Raw genomic sequence first — 20,809 nt, 5'->3', positions numbered from 1 at the left:
GGAATATGTTTTGCCGAAGCAGATTTCCGGATTCGGCAAGAATGTAGGTGTAGCATTCTTCACCAGTGACAGCACGTAGGTTGAACTTCTCTGTGAGCAGGTATTCAAAGGTCATCCTCCTGCAAGGCAACAATTCATATGGACATAATTACGATCAATATTCAGATCAGGGCTCAATCTGTGTGCTTGAGCATGGTGGCATCTTGTTAGCTAGTGTCTCCATAACAAAGGCCAGGACAGGGTGGCTGTATCACACCGGGGAAAAGGTCTTGCGATGCAGAGTAGAGGCCTTCTACCACTGCTTGCCAGCTGGCCATCTGGTTCAACAGGTTGCTGCCTAGATTACTTGGAATGAACTCTAGGGAGAGTTCAGATAAACGTGGCTCGTTTTCTCTGGATTGGTGTGGTCAGAGGGCGGAACTGATAGAGGTTTATAAGACACTGATAGCTAGAGTTGACAGCTAGTATCTTGTTCCACAGGTTTGAGATGATTAGTGCCGGGAGGCATGTGTTTAAGGTGAGAGGGGGATGCTCTGAAGGAGATGTGTCGGGACACAGAGTGATCGGAACCTGGAGTGTCTAGCCAGGGTTGGTGATGGAGAAGTGGTGGACAGGAACACTTAACGGACTGTTAGACACGTAAAAAATGAAAGGAGGGGAGGATATGGATGGAACAGGCAGAAGGGACAGAGTTTAATTTAGCATTGTGGCTGCCCATTCTTTATAAACCTCATTTTCCTCTGCAATTGAAGATATTCAGATTTTCTAAGGGCTTCATTAGGACAGTGATCTGAAAGGCTAATACTGCTGTCTTCTACACATGTGGTGACTGTTTTGATAAGTTCTTCCAGTAAATATTTTAACTTGACAAAACGTCGCCTGTCAATATGAAGATATTATAGATTCCGGCATTGCTCACGTGTCCAGGCACCATCTACAGAGGGAAGTGAACAGTCGACATTTCAGACTGAGACCCTTAATCATGTGGATTTTCAAACATTATCCTAAAAATAAAGTACTTGGAGATTAAAGGATCTTGAGTTGGTCAATGCAGGCAGTTGCAGTGGAGTAGTAGAGGCATGTTCACCTTCACAGCAGACTGTGCTGTGAAGATTCAATTTTTAAAAATAGTTTTGCATATTGGCTACAGGCCAAACAGCTGTGTGTTGGTGGAACTTCACTTTGAGCAGTAACAAACATGACAATTTTGAGTTAACTGTTGACTTTCTAGTGATTTGAATTTTGCATGTATCCCTATTAAGTTGAGAATTTAACTGTGTCAGTTTTCTTTCTGTTCACATGGAAGATGTTCATGAGAAACATAAGAAAACACTGCAGGAAGAAACTGAAGAGCTCAGAGTGAACACGATTTTGTTGAGGGAGAAGGTGAAGGTTTCCAAGCTTGTTGATCGATACGCTGAGCTGACGGTCATTTCTTCTGTTCGAGAACGGAGGTTTGTGGAACACGAGCTGCTGGCAAGAGGCCGAGACCATGAGGAGTGGAGAGAGAAACACCTTCGGGGAGAGTTGGAAAAAATCCGTTCCGATCAGTTGCTTCAAAGCAGCTTTTCCCATAGTGTGACTTACTGGCAGCAAATAAAGAGATTCTTCGGATTTGACTCCATGACTCCGACATCAGTGAACAGAGTAAAACCTGGGAATTCAGCAGCAGTGGCCGGTGTCCCGGGGATCGGAAAAACAACAATGATTCAGAAGATTGTTTATGACTGGGCCAACGGGAATATATACCAACACTTCCATTTTGTGTTCAGTTTCAAATTCAGGGATTTAAACACCATTCACTGTAAAATAAGCCTGAGGGAACTGATTCTGAAACAGTATCCTTACTTTGAGAATGTTCTGGGAGAAGTATGGAAGAACCCAGAGGGATTGCTGTTTATATTTGATGGTTTGGATGAACTAAAGGATGCAATTGATTTTACTGAGAGTCAAAGAGACGCAGACTCTCAACGACGCGGTGCAGACCCAGAATTCCGGTGCCATGTGTCGGACATCGTGTACAATTTAATCCAGCACAAGCTGCTCCCAGGGTGTTCAGTGCTGGTGACCACCCGCCCCACTGCATTACATTTATTAGAAAAGGCAGAGATTAGTGTCTGGGCGGAAATCCTGGGATTTGTTGGTGAGGAACGGAAAGAATATTTCATCAGACATTTTGATGATCAGGCGGTGGCAGAAGCCGTTTTCAAACACGTGAAGGAGAACGAGATCCTGTACACAATGAGCTACAACCCCTCCTACTGCTGGATCCTCGCTCTGGCACTAGGCCCCTTCTTCACGCAAAGAGACAGGGACCCTCAGCAAGTTCCCAAGACAATCACCCAACTGTACTCCTACTATATTTACAATATCCTGAAAAACCATGGTCGTGAGATTGAGAACGTTCATGATGTGTTACTCAGGGTTGGTCAGATGGCCTTCGTGGGAGTGTCTGAGAGGAAGATTGTTTTTACAGATGAAGATTTGAATAAGTACAATCTGCAGCCTTCTCAGTTCCTGTCCGGGTTCCTGATGGAGCTTTTGGAGAGAGAGGATTCTGCCCACAGCGTGGTGTACACATTCCCACACCTCACCGTCCAAGAGTTTCTAGCTGCAGTCGCACAATTCCTGGAACTACATCCCGGGGATATCCTGACATTCCCCACTGAAGCCCACAAAATGACAGATGGGCGGTTTGATGTATTTCTCCGTTTTGTTGCTGGTCTCTCCTCCGGGTCAGCCTGGCGCTGGAAGGAGTTTCTGGGTCCTTTTCCTGCCGATACAGCCCGTCGGGTAATTGACTTTGTGAAGAGGGAGATCAAACGTCTGAGTGGCAACACAAAGAGTGAAGATGGTAAAAGGAGCCTCCTGAACACATTGCACTATCTGTTTGAGTCTCAGAATCGTGTACTGGCTCAGGACTCACTGGGATCTGTGGAAAAACTTTCACTCAGTGGACTGCGACTGACACCGATTGACTGCGCCGTCCTGTCTCATGTCATTGGGTTCTGTGATACAGTAAAGCACCTCGACCTAGATCACTGCTATATTCAGTGTGAAGGACTCCAAAGACTGGCACCCTATCTTCACAGATGCCAAGAGCTGGGGTAATTCTAAATATTTAGATTTTCTAACAGTGAAAATTAAAGATTTAATGTTAAAAATCTTTAGACAAATAGTAAGCCCTGTGTCATTGTTTGATCGGTTTGCCGGTGACTAAATGTCTAAAGTTTGTCATTAGCAAAGACCAGTAACTGATCTCTTCTCCCAGACAACGGCAGTGACTATCACCATGTGCTGCACAGGGAGCAACCACATCTCCATTCACTGCCAAAGATCAGAGCACAGCTTTGTTGTCAGTGGGTGATCTGAGCTTCTTCAGGTGGCCAGATGTTAGCTTAACTTAATAATGACACAGTCCTTTGCACTTCTCAACCACCTGCATCCCTTCACCCATTTCTAACCTTCTGCCTCTCTGGGCCGGGCAGTCCAAGTGCAGGCACAACACCCACAATCTTCATTGTCCAGTCGGTGATACCCTGAAGTTTATAGCAGCCAGCAAATAGTTCCAATATACCGGCTGCAGCAATTATCCTGAGAATAGAGACATAATCGGACCAATTTTCTGGCTACCCTCACACCACACATTAACTGCGAAGTTGTAAAGTGGTATGATCTGTTTGCTGATTATTGCTCTGCTTGAGACAGGGGCTACAGAAGTTCCTCAAGAATATTTGGGTTTGAAATGAAAGGCATTAATAAAGGGCATTGATACTTTGAAAAATTGCATCTCCAGAACTTCTGCCTGTCCAGAAAAATGCCTGGAAGGGTTTCCCAGCTGCTTTTCATTCTTATCGAGATCATACTGGAATATTGCGCATGGCAGATCGAGATTATATTTAATTTTATGGAATGTGGACCTTCCTCTGTGAAATCTGGGATTTCATGCGCATTGTAAACTATGCAGGATCACAAATATGAACTACATTATAACATCAAAATAATTCACAAAGCAAAACTGGACAGAGATAAGTTTAGATAGAGTAACTAAAGACACCTTGAAAACAACTGGGATAAAACATATTGGGATTTATTCTTAGAGCAAGAACAGATTGGCTGAGAACTTCTTCACTACTTTGAAATATTTACTTGAAATGTCAGAATGGCAAAATGGCAGAATGGCATACCAGGTCAGGTCTGATTCAGTTTGAGACTCACAGATCTCTCTCTCCCTTCAGATTGGCAAACAATGAATTGGGTGAGGGTGATTCAGCGGTGAAACTGATCTCTGTAGTTCTGACTGACCAGGGCTGTAAAATACAAAAACTGCGGTAAGTGCCATGCTATGAAAGTCTGATTCTCTGATTATATATTGAACAGAACACAATTAACATAACTACTGGTAAAATCTGGTGATCTATATTGAGTCGTTTCCTCTGAGGTCTCAGTCTCCCTTTTATCTTTTCATTACCGACGCTAGATTGGGCAATAACGGTATCACAGACTCTCAGACAGCAATCCTCACCTCTGCTCTCGTTAAAAACAGCTCACTGATGGACCTCGATATGAAAGACAATAGACTGGGAAATACAGGTGTAAAACAGCTGTTAAGAGTTCTGAATAACTCGGAATGTAAAATACAGAAACTGGGGTAAGTAGTGGAGAATGGTAGATACTGTTTCTAATTGTTGTTGTATGACATTAACTTTATTATCAGGAACACAGATTGAATGGTGTACTGATGTTCTCTCTGTCTCTCCCCAACTCTCCCCATCTCCCACCCCACTCTCTCTCTCGCCCCACCCCGCAATCCTCTGCTCTATTATACTCATTCGTTTCTGCTCTCACTCCGATTCTCCTGGTTACAAGGCTGAAGAACAATAGTTTCACAGCCTCCTGTGCCAAGAATCTTGCCTGCATTCTCAGAGCAAATCAATCTTTGATCAAACTGGAACTGGATAACAATAAGCTGGAGGATTCAGGAGTCAAACTGCTGTCTGAGGCTCTGCGGAACCATAACTGTAAAATACAGGAACTGCGGTAAGTACGAGACTGAGAATTTGTATTCACAACTTGAAGCCTAATGTAGAATGTATCTGTTTACAATTTGACTTCAGATTGAATGATGTTGACAAATATGCATTGGGTTGCACTTGCTCTTTTTGAACTGCAGGCTATGTAGAATCGGTCTCACAGCAACTGGTGCAGACTATCTCGCCTCCGTTCTAGTTACTAGCCCATCACTGACAGATCTTGCCCTGGACTATAATAATTTGGGTGATTCAGGGGTGAAGCTGATACTTGGACCTCTGATCAGCCCAGAGTGTAAAATACAGAAACTACGGTAAGTATCAGTCGAAGGAGAGGTCATCTTTTACATTTACAATGTGTCTGAAATTTAATAACATTCAAGAGAGTGGATCAGTGTTACTATCAATAATATGCAGTCTACAATAAGATATGGAGTGTATTGGAAGTGAAATTAAAACCTTCTTACAGACTGAAATGTATTCATTTCCATCTTTGTCTCTGGCCCTCAGATTATGGGATGTTTCTCTCACAGATTCGTTCTGTGAGGACCTCGCTATCGCTCTCAAAACAAACTGCTCCCTGAAGCTTCTGTCACTGGGTGATAACAATATCGGAGATTCAGGGGTGGCATGTCTGTCTAAGGAGCTGGTGAAGCTCCAATGTCAACTGCAGGAACTAGAGTAAGTAGTAATGTGAAAAGATTTGTTCCTAACTTTTAATGCGCAGTGAATATCATTCTCAATGTGGTAAAAATGGCACATAGACGACTGGACATTATTCGAGACATTGATTATAATGACCCAACTAATGAGAAGTTTATCTTCAACTTCTTCAAATATTGTTCAGATCCCAGCTGGAGCTCATGCAGTTCTGGTCATCGTGTGAAAGGGAGAAAGTCTGAGCACTGGAGATGGTGCAGGGAAACTTGATGGGATGCTGGTCCGTATTTAGTGTGCCAATCAGAAATGGCAACTATGCCACCACAGACTATGCATGGCCATCTCAGGCCTCCAGTTGTTCGTGGTGTTCTCCATATTCCAGTATCTACAGGAAAGTGCCCTTGCTGGGGTGATGCCTGGAGTAAAAGCCTCGGAAATCTCAATGAGTTTTCCATGGAACAGAAGAGGTACAGAGTGGCTAATTGGATATTGAAAAGTAATGTCTAGATAAATACTGCAAGACAGTTCTTCCTACATAAAATGGCAGAGTTTCCTGGAAATAGTTATAGATTTTCAAGCTATTACGTACCCCGTAACTGAGTGTCTTACCGGCAAAGTTAGAAGTATCCGTTGGAGTCTGGTACTATTTACAAAATAGTGTTTATTAGTAAAATATATGAATCAATATCAGCAATGCAAATATACAGATAATACACTTTAGCAATAATTCAACCTAAATGTGTGGATATAATAATAATCAATAATAAACAAGCTCTATCGATGTCTAGGGGATAATGAATTGTCATATGCGAATATAAAGTTCAGTTCAGTTCATACGTGCTGAGGTAGTTCTTGGTCGATGTGTTGAAATTGTTGCAGAGAGAGAGAGAGAGAGAGAGAGAGAGAGAGAGAGCGCGCGTGAGAGAACAAACTATGACAACCAGTCAAACCTTCCTTTACGTTCTTGATCCGTCGATGTGTTGTAGTGGCCATTCAGGTATGAGCCCTCTGTCCTTCAGCTAGACCGTTCTTCTCTGGTGGACTCGTCACCCAGGCAAGGGTGGACACACACACAAGCCCCCACCGGCCTCGCCATAAACACTGTGAGTTATAATTGACCGATCCTTCGTTCATTCTCCGATGCCCCAAACTTTTCTCGTGGGTTCCAACACATAAGCAGTGCTCACTAGTGTGTCTCTTGGTGCGTCTCCTGGTGTGTCTTAGGGGTGTCTCCCCAGGCCTCACTTTTATCCCTACTCATGGGGTCTCAGGTGTCAATCAGTTTTGAATGGCTTAGTCCATCAAACCAGCCCACTCCGGCTGTCCACTTTGGAATTTTAATTAAAAGAATAATACCAAGTAAACAGCCCTCTCCGGAGCCATAAGTCTTACAGGAGTCCTAATATGGTCTCTCTCCCCCCGTGTTATCTCGCCCTTGTCTGAAGCAAATGTTCCAGTCCCAATATGTTTTTGTTCCATCTCTTTCTCTCTCATTAGCAGCCTGGCAACAGTAACGGTTTGTAATTCTCCCAGGGCAGGGGGACATGGGCAACCCTGCACCCTTCTGCCCATTAGAGCTGTTCATCCTTCGTAACACCCCCATCCTTCTAGGAATTTTCACCAAATGGGAAAATAACTAGTACAGCGTTTTGCAGGATTACAGAGTTTAGCAAAAATACAGAAGTGTTCTTAACTATAAAGCAATACAGATATACCTTCAACTTAGCATCTAGATAACCAGTTTGAGATTACATTGTCACTTCCTTTAATATATTGTATCTTAAAAACTTAAATTCCTGTAGCATCACACTCCAATTTAATAACCAAATATTTTATTCCTTTTTGTCAGTAAAAAACTAAAGGGTTGCGATCTTAGCTTAAGTGTATATTACAAAATGTGAAATAATCCATGTGTGATTATTCTGTAGTGCATTATAAAAGTTTATGCAAATACTAATCTATATTTTACTTTTAAACTTAACAGTCAATCTTCCATGATATTTTAATCTTTCACATGCTTTGTCAAAATCCCTCAAAACCAGATCCTGTTATTCAAAGTGGCGTTTTTGTCAACCTTTGCCCCTTTTCCACTTAACTTTCACATGGTTAGCTTGCTCACCAGTGTGGAATAGACCTTCACATATACTGTTCATAGGAGTTATCTTATCACCAATGTTTTCCAAACTTAGCCCATTTTCTGAACTTCCACACAATTCTTTATTTTTGAGCAACTCATTAATTCTATCATCAGGACCCTTCATTCTGTTAGTTTTCAGTTTAACATCTGCAAGTTATTTACCTTTAAATTCCAAAACAATCTATAATTGATTCACAGGCACCTTGTTAACAAGCCATTGTTCCTTCAACCTGGTTGCTGCTTCTAAAACCAATTCAGACTTTAAATTTTCTTTATTCAATTTGGGAAGAACACCTTTCCCTTCTCCTTCAATAATATTCACATCACCACCTTTCATTTCCTCACTAACTTTTAACACAAACAACTGAGAATTCTCATTCTCCACTGGTACCAAGGTTAACACTTTCTTCACTGATCCAAGTCCATCTGACCCAATAGGACTGCAATCCTTTTTAACTAAATTAGATATCTCAGACTATTCCTGAGTTTCAATACTACGTTCAGTACCATGTGACTCCACACCCTTCACACCCTGAACACACTCAAATGGGAATCTGTCTTTTCCAGGCTTTCCATACCAGTCCCTTTTTCAAATTCTGAGTCCCCCTGATCCTCCCAGTTACTCTCTGGGCAACTCCCATCCGGAGTAAACTCAACCCTATGGGTTAAAGAAGCTTCATCTGCTAACCCAGCAGACTCCATCAAGGTAATGGCATCCTTTTCATCTAGGACTGCCCTTATATCGTTATTGAGAACACATTTAAATTCTTCAACTTCAAACTGCTCTGTCAAGCCAGACAGATCATCCATGTCCAACACTGGACCTTCGAACTGCCTTATCTGTTTCTCATCCTTACTCTTTTTCATCTCCCTGTTCTCCGCTTCACCATCCCCTAACTCCTCTTGGTACAGGGTCGGTAAAATCGTCTCAGCCAAATCAACACTGGACTCATTTAAACTGTCCTCTTTCTCAACCGCCTTTCTGGACATGCTGCGAGTGATTACGCATGCGGGATAGATCTTAGAATCCAGCGGCGGATCCTCAGCACTCACAGGCTTGCTCGTCAATTTCACTGCTGCACACACGTCACCACTTGCTAAATCATTACCAAAAAGGACGTCCACACCGTCTGTCGGCAATTCTGACCGCACCCCTACTTCGACTGGTCCAGATACCAGGTCAAAATTTATAATGATCCCATGCAAAGGCACAGCTTCTGTCCCTTTTCCTGTCTCCTTCTTCGGAGCAAAGCACTTAGATGCAATATGACCAACCTTTCCACAATTATAACAGGTCAAGCCAGGAACCTTCCTGCCAGCCTACTTGTCCTCCCCCTTACCTTTTCCACTAACTCCTGGCGTATTCTCAACCTTAGCCGGTGGACTTTCTCTTCCGTCCCTACTGCCTTTCTGATAACTCTTATTCGAGGAAAACCTTGACAGGTGGGTTAGGGCACATTCATTCCGAACCTGGCAAATTCCAATATAGACTTATTCGGCTTCTCGTTCAGATACATCCTGATATTATCTGAAACACAACCTTTAAATTCTTCAATCAGAATTAACTCTCTGAAACGATGGAAATCTTCCTCCACCTTTTCTGCAGCACACCAACGATCCAAGAGCACACCCTCTGCATACGTCTGATTCCACAGTTTCTTTAAACCTCTGAACTTTTGTCTATATGCCTCAGGTACCAACTAATAGGCCCGAACGAGAGCCTGCTTTATTTCCTCAGATCGTCCATGGACAATGCTGCATATGCCCGTTGAGCCTTCCCTTTTAACGCACTTTGTAACAATGCCACCCATTGATCTCTGGGCCACTTCTGATTCACTGCCACCTTTTCAAAATGCAAGAAGTAACTATCAACATCTGTCTCCTCGAACAGAGGTACTAACCTAAACTCTCTATTAAATTAAACTTCTCCTGTTGGTCTGCCCTGCTACCCACATGTTGCCATTTCCCCCTATCGAACTGCCGTTGTTTTTCAGCTTCCTCCATTCTCCTTTCAGCTTCCAGCTGTTTTAACATAAGCTCATGCTCACTCTGCTTCTCCTTCTCAACCAACTCAGCTCTTTCTTTCTCCCTTTTCACCCCCAACTCCTTTAGCAGGATCTCATACTCCCTTTTCTTCTGTTCCACGTCCATCCTTAATTTTTCCAACTCTAACTGAATCACCCCAACAACTGATTTCTTTTCAGGGATAAGTTCCAATTCCCCCGGCGTCAACACATCATCGGATATATAATACTGGCCTATGGCCCTCTGTATCTCGCACTTTTTCATTGAAGACTTCACCTCTGCGAGATTTAATCCTTTCGCAATATTCATCGTCCATCTTTTTGCACTCCCTAGCGCCTTCAAATTCGGGTTTTCTATTAATTCGTCTACATCCATCTTTGATGCATTCCTGTCTGGCTACCCACGTAACCAGAACAATTAATAGACTCATAGCCCGATTCACTGGCCTCCCAATTTATTATCAAATCCCGGACGAGCCCCCAATTTGTACGTACCCCGTAACTGGGTGTCTTACCAGCAATGTTAGAAGTATCCGTTGGAGTCTGGTACTATTTTCAAAACAGAGCTTATTAGTAAATATACGAATCAATATCAACAATGCAAATATACAGACAATGCACGTTAGCAATAACTAAACCTAAAAGTGTGGATATAAAAATAATCATTAAGAAACAGGCTCTATCGTGTCTAGGGGATAATGAAGCATCATGGGAAAGTAAAAAGTTCAGTTCATACAGGCTGAGGTAGTTATTGGTCGATGTGTTGAAATTGTTAGAGAGAGAGAGAGAGATATCAAATAGTGAGAGCCAGTCAAACCTTCCTTTACGTCCTTGATCCGTCGATGTGTTGTTGTGGCCATTCAGGTATGACCCCTCTGAACTTTAGCTATACCGTTCTTCTATGGTGGACTCGACACCCAGGCAAGTGTGGACACACACACAACCCCCCACCGGCCTCGCTATAAACCCTGTGAGTTAAAATTGACCGATCCTTCGTTCAGTCTCCGATGCCCCAAACTTTTCTCGTGGTTTCCAACACATAAGCAGTGCTCACTAGTGTCTCTCTTGGTGCGTCTCCTGGTGTGTCTGAGGGGTGTCCCCCCAGGCCTCACTTTTATCCCTACTCATGGGGTCTCAGGTGTCAATCAGTTTTGAATGGCTTAGTCCATCAAACCAGCCCACTCCAGCTGTCCATTGAAGAATTTTAATGAACAGAATGGTACCAAGTAAACAGCCCTTCCGGAGCCGTGAGTCTTCTTTCTTTCTTTTTCAATCTTTTTATTATTATTATTATTAATATCAACAAAATAAAATTGATACATAGATAATGGGATTACATACATACACTTTTCAACTGAACATGAAAGACTACATAAGCAATGGTTACAGTATAAATGAGTATTCCCAAATCATGGACGATACAAGTAACATATAAACAAGGCAAGCCTAGGTATATCATAACATATATTAAAAAAAACAGGAAAAAGAAAACATAAATTATGCAAAGAAAATCTAATAATCTAATAACTAATAAGGAAAATAAAATTAAAAAGGAAAAACGAGAAAAAGAAAAAGGGCTGTTTATACTATCTCATGAAAATACAAAATCATCAGTGTTGTCAACTCCGATCCTCTCAACATATATAAAATGGAAACTGGAAATACAAATAGGCTTGGATCAAGTTCATAATACATCATATGAAAATATTGAATTAATGGTCTCCATTTCTTTTCAAATTTAATAGAAGTATCAAATACAACACTTCTAATTTTTTCTGAATTTAGACGTAAAATAGCTTAGGAAAACCAATGAAATAAGGTAGGAGGACTAATTTCTTTCCCATTCAACAAAATGGATCTTCTAGCCATTAATGTAAGAAATGCAATTATTCGACAAGCAGAAGAGGATAAATGGAGTGAGTCCATCACTGGCATAACAAAATTTGCAGTAGTAGGATGAGCTTGTCAATCAGTGTTCAGTACCGTAGAAATAATATCAAAAATGTATTTACAATATTTTTTCAAAAGCGGACACGACCAGAACATTTTAGCTAAAGACGAGATCTCAGAATGACATCTGTCACAAATAGGATTTATATAGGAATAAAAATGAGGCAATTTATCCTTGGACATATGAGCCCTATGCAAAACCTTAAACTGTATTAATGAATATTTAGCACATATAGATGATATATTAACTAATTGAAGAATTTTATCCCAATTCTCAATAGGGATAGTAAGGTTATGTTCTCTTTCCCAATCATTTTTAATCTTATAGAAGGGATCCGAATGTATCTTCATAATTATATTGTGAAGTTTTGATATTAGCCCTTTCTGAGGAGGATTTAATTCAAACAATTTCTCCAAAATACCGGAAGTCACAAAATTTGGAAAAGTAAGAAGTACAGTATTTAAGAAATTCCTGATATGTAAATATCTAAAAAAATGAAATCTAGGAAAATTTTATTTATTAGATAATTTTTCAAAAGACATAAAACAATTATCCAAAAATAAATCGGAAAGACGTAGTAATCCTTTAATCTTCCAAGCTGAATAAGCTTGGTCTGTAATAGAAGGATAAAAAAAGAAATTGGATACAATAGGAATATTTAAGACAAACTGAGCCAACACAAAAAATTTCCGAAATTGAAACCATATCCGTAAAGTATGTTTAACTATCGGGTTGTCAGTTCATTTCGGCAATTTAGAAAGAGCAAAGGGAAGAGAAGTCCCTAAAATAGAACCCAATGAAAATCCTTATACAGATTTAATTTCCAGGTTCACCCAATGAGGGCTAAAAGATATATCCCAATCTTTTAACCAACTTATCAAATATCGGATCTTAACTGCCCAATAATAAAATCTAAAATTAGGCAATGCCAATCCACCTTCCTTCCTTGCCTTCTGTAAATATGTTTTACCTAAACTAGGATTATTATTCTGCCATTATATATGTGGAAATTTTTGAATCAACATTAGCAAAAAAAGATTTCGGAATTAAAATTGGTACCGCTTGAAATATATATAAAAACTTGGGTAAAATATCCATATTAATAGCATTAATCTGAACTATCAGAGATACTGGTGAACATTTAGTAAACAAACATTTAATCTGATCGATTAGGGGTAAAAAAATTAACCTTAAATAAGTCCTTATAGATTTTTGTGATTTTATTCCCTAAGTAAGTAAAAGAGTCATTAACTAATTTAAAAGGTAAATTTTCATAAATTGGAAACTATTTAAAGGAAACAATTCACTCTTATACCCGGAAATATTACTAAATTGAGCCAACAATGATATAACTGCAGGATTGGATTTCTCAGGATCAGAAATAAATAGTAATAAATCATCTGCATATAATGATAGCTTATACATATATCTGTCCCACGATTAATGCCAAAAATGGTCTGTGATTCTCTGATAGCAATTGCCAAGGGTTCTAAAGCAATATCAAATAATAATGGACTAAGATGACAGCCTTGTCTAGTAACCGGAAATGAACGAAAAAAGGGAGATCTTTGATTGTTAATAAGCACCGACGCTACTGGAGTATGATATAACAGTTTAATCCAGGAAATCAATGTCGGACTAAAATTAAACTTCTCAAGTACAGTAAATAAGTATGGCCATTCAACTCTATCGAATGCTTTCTCCGCATCTAATGGAATGACACAATCTGAAGTGCTATGTGAAGGAGTATAAACAATATCAATTAATTTCCTAACATTGAAAAAAGAATAGCGAATTTTAATAAAACCAGTTTGATCTTCCGAAAGAATCTGGGGTAATACCTTCTCCAGCCTGGATGCCAGTAACTTGGAAAAGATCTTGAATCTACATTCCATAAAGATATTGGTCTATAGGATGCACAGTCAGTAGTGTCCTTATCTTTCTTCAATATTAAAGAAATGGAAGCTCTATAAAAAGATTGTGGCAGATTACCCAATCTAATTGCTTCTTCAAAAACCCTGCATAACCAAGGAGAAAGAGTAGCGGATAAACATTTAAAAATATCTACTGTATACCCATCTGGACATGGTGCTTTCCCAGAATTCATAGAGGAAATAACCCCTTTAATTTCTGCATCTGTAATAGGAGTTTCTAATATTGAAAGATTATCTGATGATAATTTTGGAAAATTCAATTACCCTAGAAAAAACACTCATGGTATTATGATAAAGAGGGATTTCGGAATGATGCAGGGAGGTATAAGAATCTTGAAATGATTTGTTTATCTCATCATGGTTAACTGTCAGATCCCCATTCTGCTGATCAATCTTATTAATTTGACGCTTAACCAAAGCATTCTTCAATTGACTAGCTAACAGTTTACCCGATTTATCACTATGTATATAAAAATCAGATCTGGTTTTTATTAAGTGATTTTCAATCGAAGATGTAAGTAATAAACTATGTTCCGTTTGAAGTTCAACCCTTTGTAAAGCTCCTTACTAGGAGTAGTCGAATCTTTCTTGTCAATCTCTTTAATTTTATCAGCCAATAAAAGAGTTTCCTGCTTAATGCGTTTTTTCCAGACCAACAGAGTAGGAGATAATCTGTCCACGTATGTATGCTTTAAAAGTGTCCCAAAGTGTTCCGCAAGAAATATCATCCATGGAATTAGTTGAAAAGAAGAAATCGATCTGTTCCTACATAAATTTAATAAAATCCGGATCTTGCAATAAGGTAGAATCAAATCGCTATTGTCTTGCACTAGAAGCTGTATCTGTAAATGTAATAGAAAGTTTTCATGGAGCATGGTCAGAGCTGGCTATAATATCATAAGTACAATCAATTACCGATGTAATAAAACAAGAGTCAATAAAAAATAATCAATTCTCGAGTAGGAATGATAAACCTGTCTGAAAAATGAAAACTCTTTGTCCTTAGAATGCCGAAATCTCCAAATATCAAAAATTCCATTATCAGTCAAAAAAGAGTTAATATAAGTGGCCAACGTATTAGGTAAAGTCTGAGTAAATATAGATTTATCCAACAAAGGATTTAAACAACAATTAAAGTCACCACCCATTATTAACTTATATTCATTTAGATTAGGTAGAGAAGTAAATAGGGACTTATAAAAATCGGGACAATCCACATTTGGAGCATAAAGATTAACCATCGCAAACTTTTTGTTAAAATTATCAAAAATCTACCATTCGGATCCAAAAAGATATCGTGTTGGACAAATGCAATAGAGGAGTCAATAAAAATTGAAACTCCCTTTACTTTAGCACTCGAATTCGAATGGTACTGTTGATCTCACCAAAACCAAAAAAAGTGATAAATGCCCTCTTTCCTCACATGAGTTTCTTGTACAAATATAATATGAGCATTAAGTCTTTGGAATACTTTGATAATCTTTTTCCGTTTAATCAGATGGTTTGAGCCATTAGTATTCCAAGACACAAAATTAATGGTCTGAGCCATATTTCTGAAATGAACCCTGTGGTATATAAAGAGTTAACCAATTTATGAACTAATGCACCGGAAGAGGAACAAAAATAAGGGGAGGACCCGGAAATGACTACATCCCGGACATTTTAGTAGTTTAAAATCAGCCCAATTGAAGAAACTAATAAAAACTGATGTAAAAAAACATAAGATTTAGAAAGAAAAAACACCCCCCACCCAAGAGGAAAAGGCTGGGAAAAAGAAGAAATGAAACTAAATCTACCCCATATCAGCTGAAGACAACTCCGTATATAAAGGATAAAAAAGATCCACCCAAACTCTAAAGAAATAATAATCACTATACTGAAACCAAACTTCGTAATATAATTGGTAGTAAAAAAAACAACAAAAAGAATATGATCACTAGTAACTTATAAATCGGGTTAAAACCCAAACAAACCAACAAAAAAAAAAAAATAACTGTGATAAGAAATGCATTATAGGAAGAAGACGAGAGAAAAAAAAAGGGGAAATCAAATAAAAAGCCAAAAATATTTTAGAGAAGAAACCCCCATCTTAGTAAAACAAATTCGCCTTCGAAGGATTAATAATAATGACCAAAGATAAAGTACAGTGGTTGAAGTAAGTAAAATAAAAATATTAGTATGTCGAAAAAAAACTTTAATTAGAGTATAAAATATAGAGTAAACCTACACCAATAGCCAGAAACAAAATCTGGTTTTGGAAACAAAAGCCATCTTGCACGATCAAAATCACTTATTTATTGGAGATGAGAATCCGTAGCAGTAGGGAAGTTCTCATTCAGAAAGCTTCTCACTTCAGATGTAGAAAAGAAAACACGCCATTGTGCATTCGGAGGCAAGATTCTGAGCTTTGCAGGGTATAAGAGCGCAGGTTTTAGATTTTTCTCATAACATTGGGACATCAGAGGTTTAAAAAGAAGCCTTGCCTTCATAACTTCAGGACTAAAATCTTCCACTAATTGAAAATTGAATTCTTGAAATTTGACCAACCCAACACGCCGAGCCACACGAATAAATTGCTCTTTAACATGCACATAATGAGATCGGACAATTACAACCGGTGGTTTAGCTGAAGCACTTGGTGATCGACGCATAATTCTGTGAGCGCGTTCAAGTAACGGAGGACTGTCTGGGAATACAGAAGGGAACACATCCTTTAAAAGTTTGAGCAAAGTACTTTGAGGGGTCCCCTTTTTCAATACCTTCTGGGAGACCAAGTATGCGTAAGTTTTGCCTTCTGGACCGATTCTCAAAATTGACACTCTTGGCTTTTAAGTGTTTCCATCTGTTTAATCATCGAAAGTAATTTCTGCTCCAGTTTTTCAATTATCAAGTCTCGCTTCCGAGCGTCCTCTTGCAAAGTTGCGATTATAACTTGCTGCTGGTTAACTACTGAATCCGTCTTATCCATATAATTTTGAAATGCCTTTATAACTTGTTTGAAAATTTGTCGTTGTTCTTCAAATTTTTCATTTAAAACCTCCAATAATATTTCATAAGTCCATATTTCAGTGCGCTTAGGATCAGTCTTTTTTTTCTTCCCGTTCCCGTTAGCATCCTTTCCAGGTTCTCGCCTTTTAGATCTAAGAGCCACTTCTGTATTCATTTCTTCAAAAATTCACAATAAACTCTTAAAGATAAGTCCAAAAATGGAGCAAGAATCTATTGGTGTAGGTAAAAGTAAGTTAGATAAGGGTGATCATAGGTTAAAAAAAGTAAAGGTTATGGAGCGATTCTGAAACAGTGCTCACTCCATGAGCGTCTCCTGCTGACTCCTAGAGCAATGAATCTTATAGGAGTCATAATATGGTCTCTCTCCCCCGGTGTTACCTCGCCCTTGTCTAAAGCAAATGTTCCAGTCCCAACATGTTTTTGTTCCATCTCTTTCTCTCTCATTAGCAGCCTGGCAACAGTAACGGTTTGTAATTCTCCCAGGGGAGGGGGACATGGGCAACCTTGCACCCTTCTGCCCATCAGAGCCGTTCATCCTTCGTAACAAAGCTGAGAATGGTGCTTACCAGCAAGACACTGCTCGGGGGAGTTTTGGAAAAGGTCTTGACAAAGTGAGAAGACACGGAGTTGTGGAAAGAATGGTCTGTTTCACTTTTTGTGGTGCCATGACCCAAGACTCACTAACTCTATCATACATATTAGTTTCAGTGTGAATATATATAAAAGCACACACACGGTTAATCTGACTCTTCTTCTTAATCTCTCTGATCCCCAGTCTGTACAATAACGGTTTGAGTGATTCCTGCACGGAGTCCCTGTGCTTCGTTCTCAACAAAATGAGTTCACTGAAAATTTTGGACCTTGGAGGAAACTCCTTCTCAGACAAATCCACCGACTCCTTCCGCAAGCTGATACTACGACGCAAGAGTTTGAGGCACATCACGTGAGTATCAATATTAATGTTTAATGTCATAGAAATTCATTGGGTTTCCTGGCGATATTTCATGTTGTTATTGACACTGTATTACATCCTCTGTATTTTTACATCTGTTTCAGGCTGAGGGGGAATCGATTCACTGCAGATGGGCAGAATCATCTGTTGTCATTACGGGGAAGCAGACGTGGTCTTAATGTTACTGTGTGAGTCATTCAAATGTAGAATTTTATCTCCTGGACAGAATAGCATTCGTCAATTTCACTGTGGCACTAGATTTAAAACCTAAACATCTACAGTTCTAGATGAGTGTGTGCCTCCACACATCATCAGTGGCCCCAGTGCAGTTTTGGGTGTCATAGCTGCAGGGTCGCTTGCCCGATCTCTCAGTGTCTGACATCTGAGCTCTATGGAAATGCCCAGACAAAAGTGACCAAACACGAAGAAATCTGCAAATGCTGGAAATTCAAGCAACACACACCAAACAATGCTGGAGGAATGCAGCAGGCCGGGCAGCATCTATAGGGAGACGTACAGTCAAGATAATAAGAGATTACAATTTTTTTTCAGTTAGTCCTGATGAAGGGTCTCAGTACAAAGCATCGACTGTACTTCTTCCTATAGATGCTGCCTGGAGTGCTGCGTTCCACCAGCATTTTTGGAAATGGCCAAAGATGGGCTCCAGCTATACTGCAAAGCGATAGGAGGAATCCAAGTCGTTCAAGCTAGATTTAAATTCATCTGGGTATTACTTTGTTTTATTGTGTTGTGGATTTTCTGAGAAGAAAGCACGACATCGCCCCCACTTCCTCAGGATCCTGCAGAGGATGGATCATGGATCATGCCATTGAATATCTTGACAAGCCTCAATAGATGGATGGTGAAAAGTGTGCTGACTGCCTGCATTCCAGCCTGGTATGGAAACTCCGCCTTTCAGTGGGAAATCCTGCAAAATGTACTGGATTTGGCCCAGTATATCACAGGTGAAACCCTCTCAAGCATTGAGCACATCGACATGAATCATTGCAGTGGAAAAGCAGCATCCATCATCAAAGATCCTCACCACCCAGGTCATGGTCTTTTCTTGCTGCTGCCATCACGCGTACGGTACCAGAGCCTCAGGACTCGCACCACCGGGTCTAAGAACAGTTACTACCCATCAATCATCGGGAACTTGAGGAAAAGGGAATTGCTACTCTCATTTAAGGACTCTGTTGTATTGTTACTTTAAGTTTGTTATTTATTGCTCTTTATTTATAACTGCAGTTGTACAGTTTGTTAACTGTTCCTAATGATTGCAGTTTATCGTGTTACTTGCAAAGTATGCCCACTGGAAAAAAAAAGTCAGGGTTGTATGTGGTGATATGTTTGTATTCTGATAATAAATTTTACTTTGAATTTTGAACTTCCGAACTTTGTAGATTTTAGCTTCGATAGAAAATTATCAGTATGGCAAAGGCAGTGAAAGTAGTCAAAATCCCAGCTGCAGCGAGGCACAGTTAGTCAGGACGCTCGCTTGGTGCCAGGTCACAAATGTATTATGAATTTTGGGCACTTCTCTATATACCTTGCACATTCTCACTATGACCACAAGGATTCCTTCACTTTTTTTTCCTGTATCAAAAAGGCACGAAGGTCAGTTGTATTAATTGCCAGCTGTCCGTTTTCTCCAGTGTGTCAATGTTTAATGTGCGAGGCACAGTCGTTGTGTGAATTAATTCAATTTTCCCTTTGCCACCCCCCAAAAAAATCAGTGTACCCAAGAAAGTGAGGGCAAGAGGAGAAAATGGAAATAGATGCATTAATTCACTACACCCTAAACCATTATGATAAGTGCAGAGAGGTAAGAGTGTGCAGGGTGGGGAGAGAAGAAGGGAAAGACGTGTTTGTGTGTGTGTGTGTGTGTGTGTGTGTGTGTGTGTGTGTGTGTGATGTTAACAGATGGTTGGTCTATCAGGGACCAATCACATGATAAATTGACAGCGTTCCTCTAACTCTGAAACATTTGAGAAGTTTTACTGCTATTCTGCTCTTCACAAATTCCATCCATCCCGTACAGAGGCAGGTGGCGGGTGCTTTGGGTGGCTGGAGGATGCAGAAAGAACTTAAGCAGCTTCTCGACACTGACTGCACCGGCGGCGTTCAGTTTTTAATACGCCACACGACAGTGCCAGCTGATGCTATAAGTTATAACAGGGTCAGCATCCGAGAAATACTAATTGTATAAATTGATCCGTGATCTGACCAGTAACACCAAAGATAACAGACATACCGCAGCATAAGTTATTTACCTATAGTGCTTTATGCCATGGATCTGTTGTAATGTGGAAAGGTTTACACACATTGCAAGCTTGATCGGGGTATGTGTCATTTTTATGTGGAATTGGATTCACTGTGTGAAGGAAATAGAACACATTTCACAGAAAATCTGTATGTGACACTCTCTTTCATGCTTCCCGCCAGACTGTAATGGTGTAGACAAATGTCCACTTTACAAATCAATCACATCAGGGAAATTAACCAAATATTGCATAATATCATGTTATAGTCATTTGATTTATAATCAAAAGGTAAATTTTTGTTTCAGTGCATTGGGACACCAATAAAGAAATGGTTCTGCTTAGTTTGAGTGTTGGCTCTTATTAGTCAATGCTTGAAAATACCAGGCTTTGCTTCAAACCGAGCCCCTCTTTGTCACTTTGTAGATATCTCGTGTCTCCTTGTCTGAGAGGAGCAACATTTGGATTGTCAGATGCTCGCTTTGAAGACTGTGATAAAACATTACTGCTCACAGCTTCACACAGAACAGGACTTTGGCCTGACTTTCCATAACTTCAAACACCAGGGCGACCATCCTGCCATCGTAGGTGACGTCTTGTTTCCAATGTTATTGCCCTATCAGTCCTGATACTGACTATCCGATCTCCGTGAAGTCCTCACTGAACTGTTAATGTGATGATGCAATCCTGTTGTTCGCGATGATTGCCACACTTTAAAACACAATATCCGTTTACCTGTCTGACGTGAGTCAAATATCTTGCTGGTTGTGACATCGGGGTGTCGCGTCTCTGAGATGGCGGCTGCTGTGCCCCCGATAGAACATGAACACTTTGTTCAAACATTGACGAGA

General features: G+C 39.9%; 1 protein-coding gene across 1 annotated transcript in view; it reads left to right on the top strand.

The window, feature by feature from the left end:
* LOC132386673 (NACHT, LRR and PYD domains-containing protein 3-like) overlaps positions 1 to 19,036 on the top strand; it is a 37,825-nt gene extending 18,789 nt beyond the window's left edge. Inside the window, exons 6-13 of the mRNA XM_059959012.1 lie at positions 1,307 to 3,107; positions 4,239 to 4,331; positions 4,481 to 4,651; positions 4,870 to 5,040; positions 5,174 to 5,344; positions 5,541 to 5,711; positions 17,521 to 17,688; positions 17,802 to 19,036. Coding sequence (XP_059814995.1) covers positions 1,307 to 3,107; positions 4,239 to 4,331; positions 4,481 to 4,651; positions 4,870 to 5,040; positions 5,174 to 5,344; positions 5,541 to 5,711; positions 17,521 to 17,688; positions 17,802 to 17,889 — 2,834 coding nt within the window. The 3' untranslated portion in view covers positions 17,890 to 19,036. The remainder of the gene's footprint in view (positions 1 to 1,306; positions 3,108 to 4,238; positions 4,332 to 4,480; positions 4,652 to 4,869; positions 5,041 to 5,173; positions 5,345 to 5,540; positions 5,712 to 17,520; positions 17,689 to 17,801) is intronic.
* The last annotated feature ends 1,773 nt before the right edge of the window (positions 19,037 to 20,809 follow it).

Source organism: Hypanus sabinus, unplaced genomic scaffold, assembly GCF_030144855.1.
Source record: "Hypanus sabinus isolate sHypSab1 unplaced genomic scaffold, sHypSab1.hap1 scaffold_125, whole genome shotgun sequence".
Taxonomy (NCBI): Eukaryota; Metazoa; Chordata; class Chondrichthyes; order Myliobatiformes; family Dasyatidae; genus Hypanus; species Hypanus sabinus.
The sequence above is the reverse complement of the archived record's forward strand: the minus strand, read 5'-3'. Positions and strand labels throughout refer to the sequence as shown.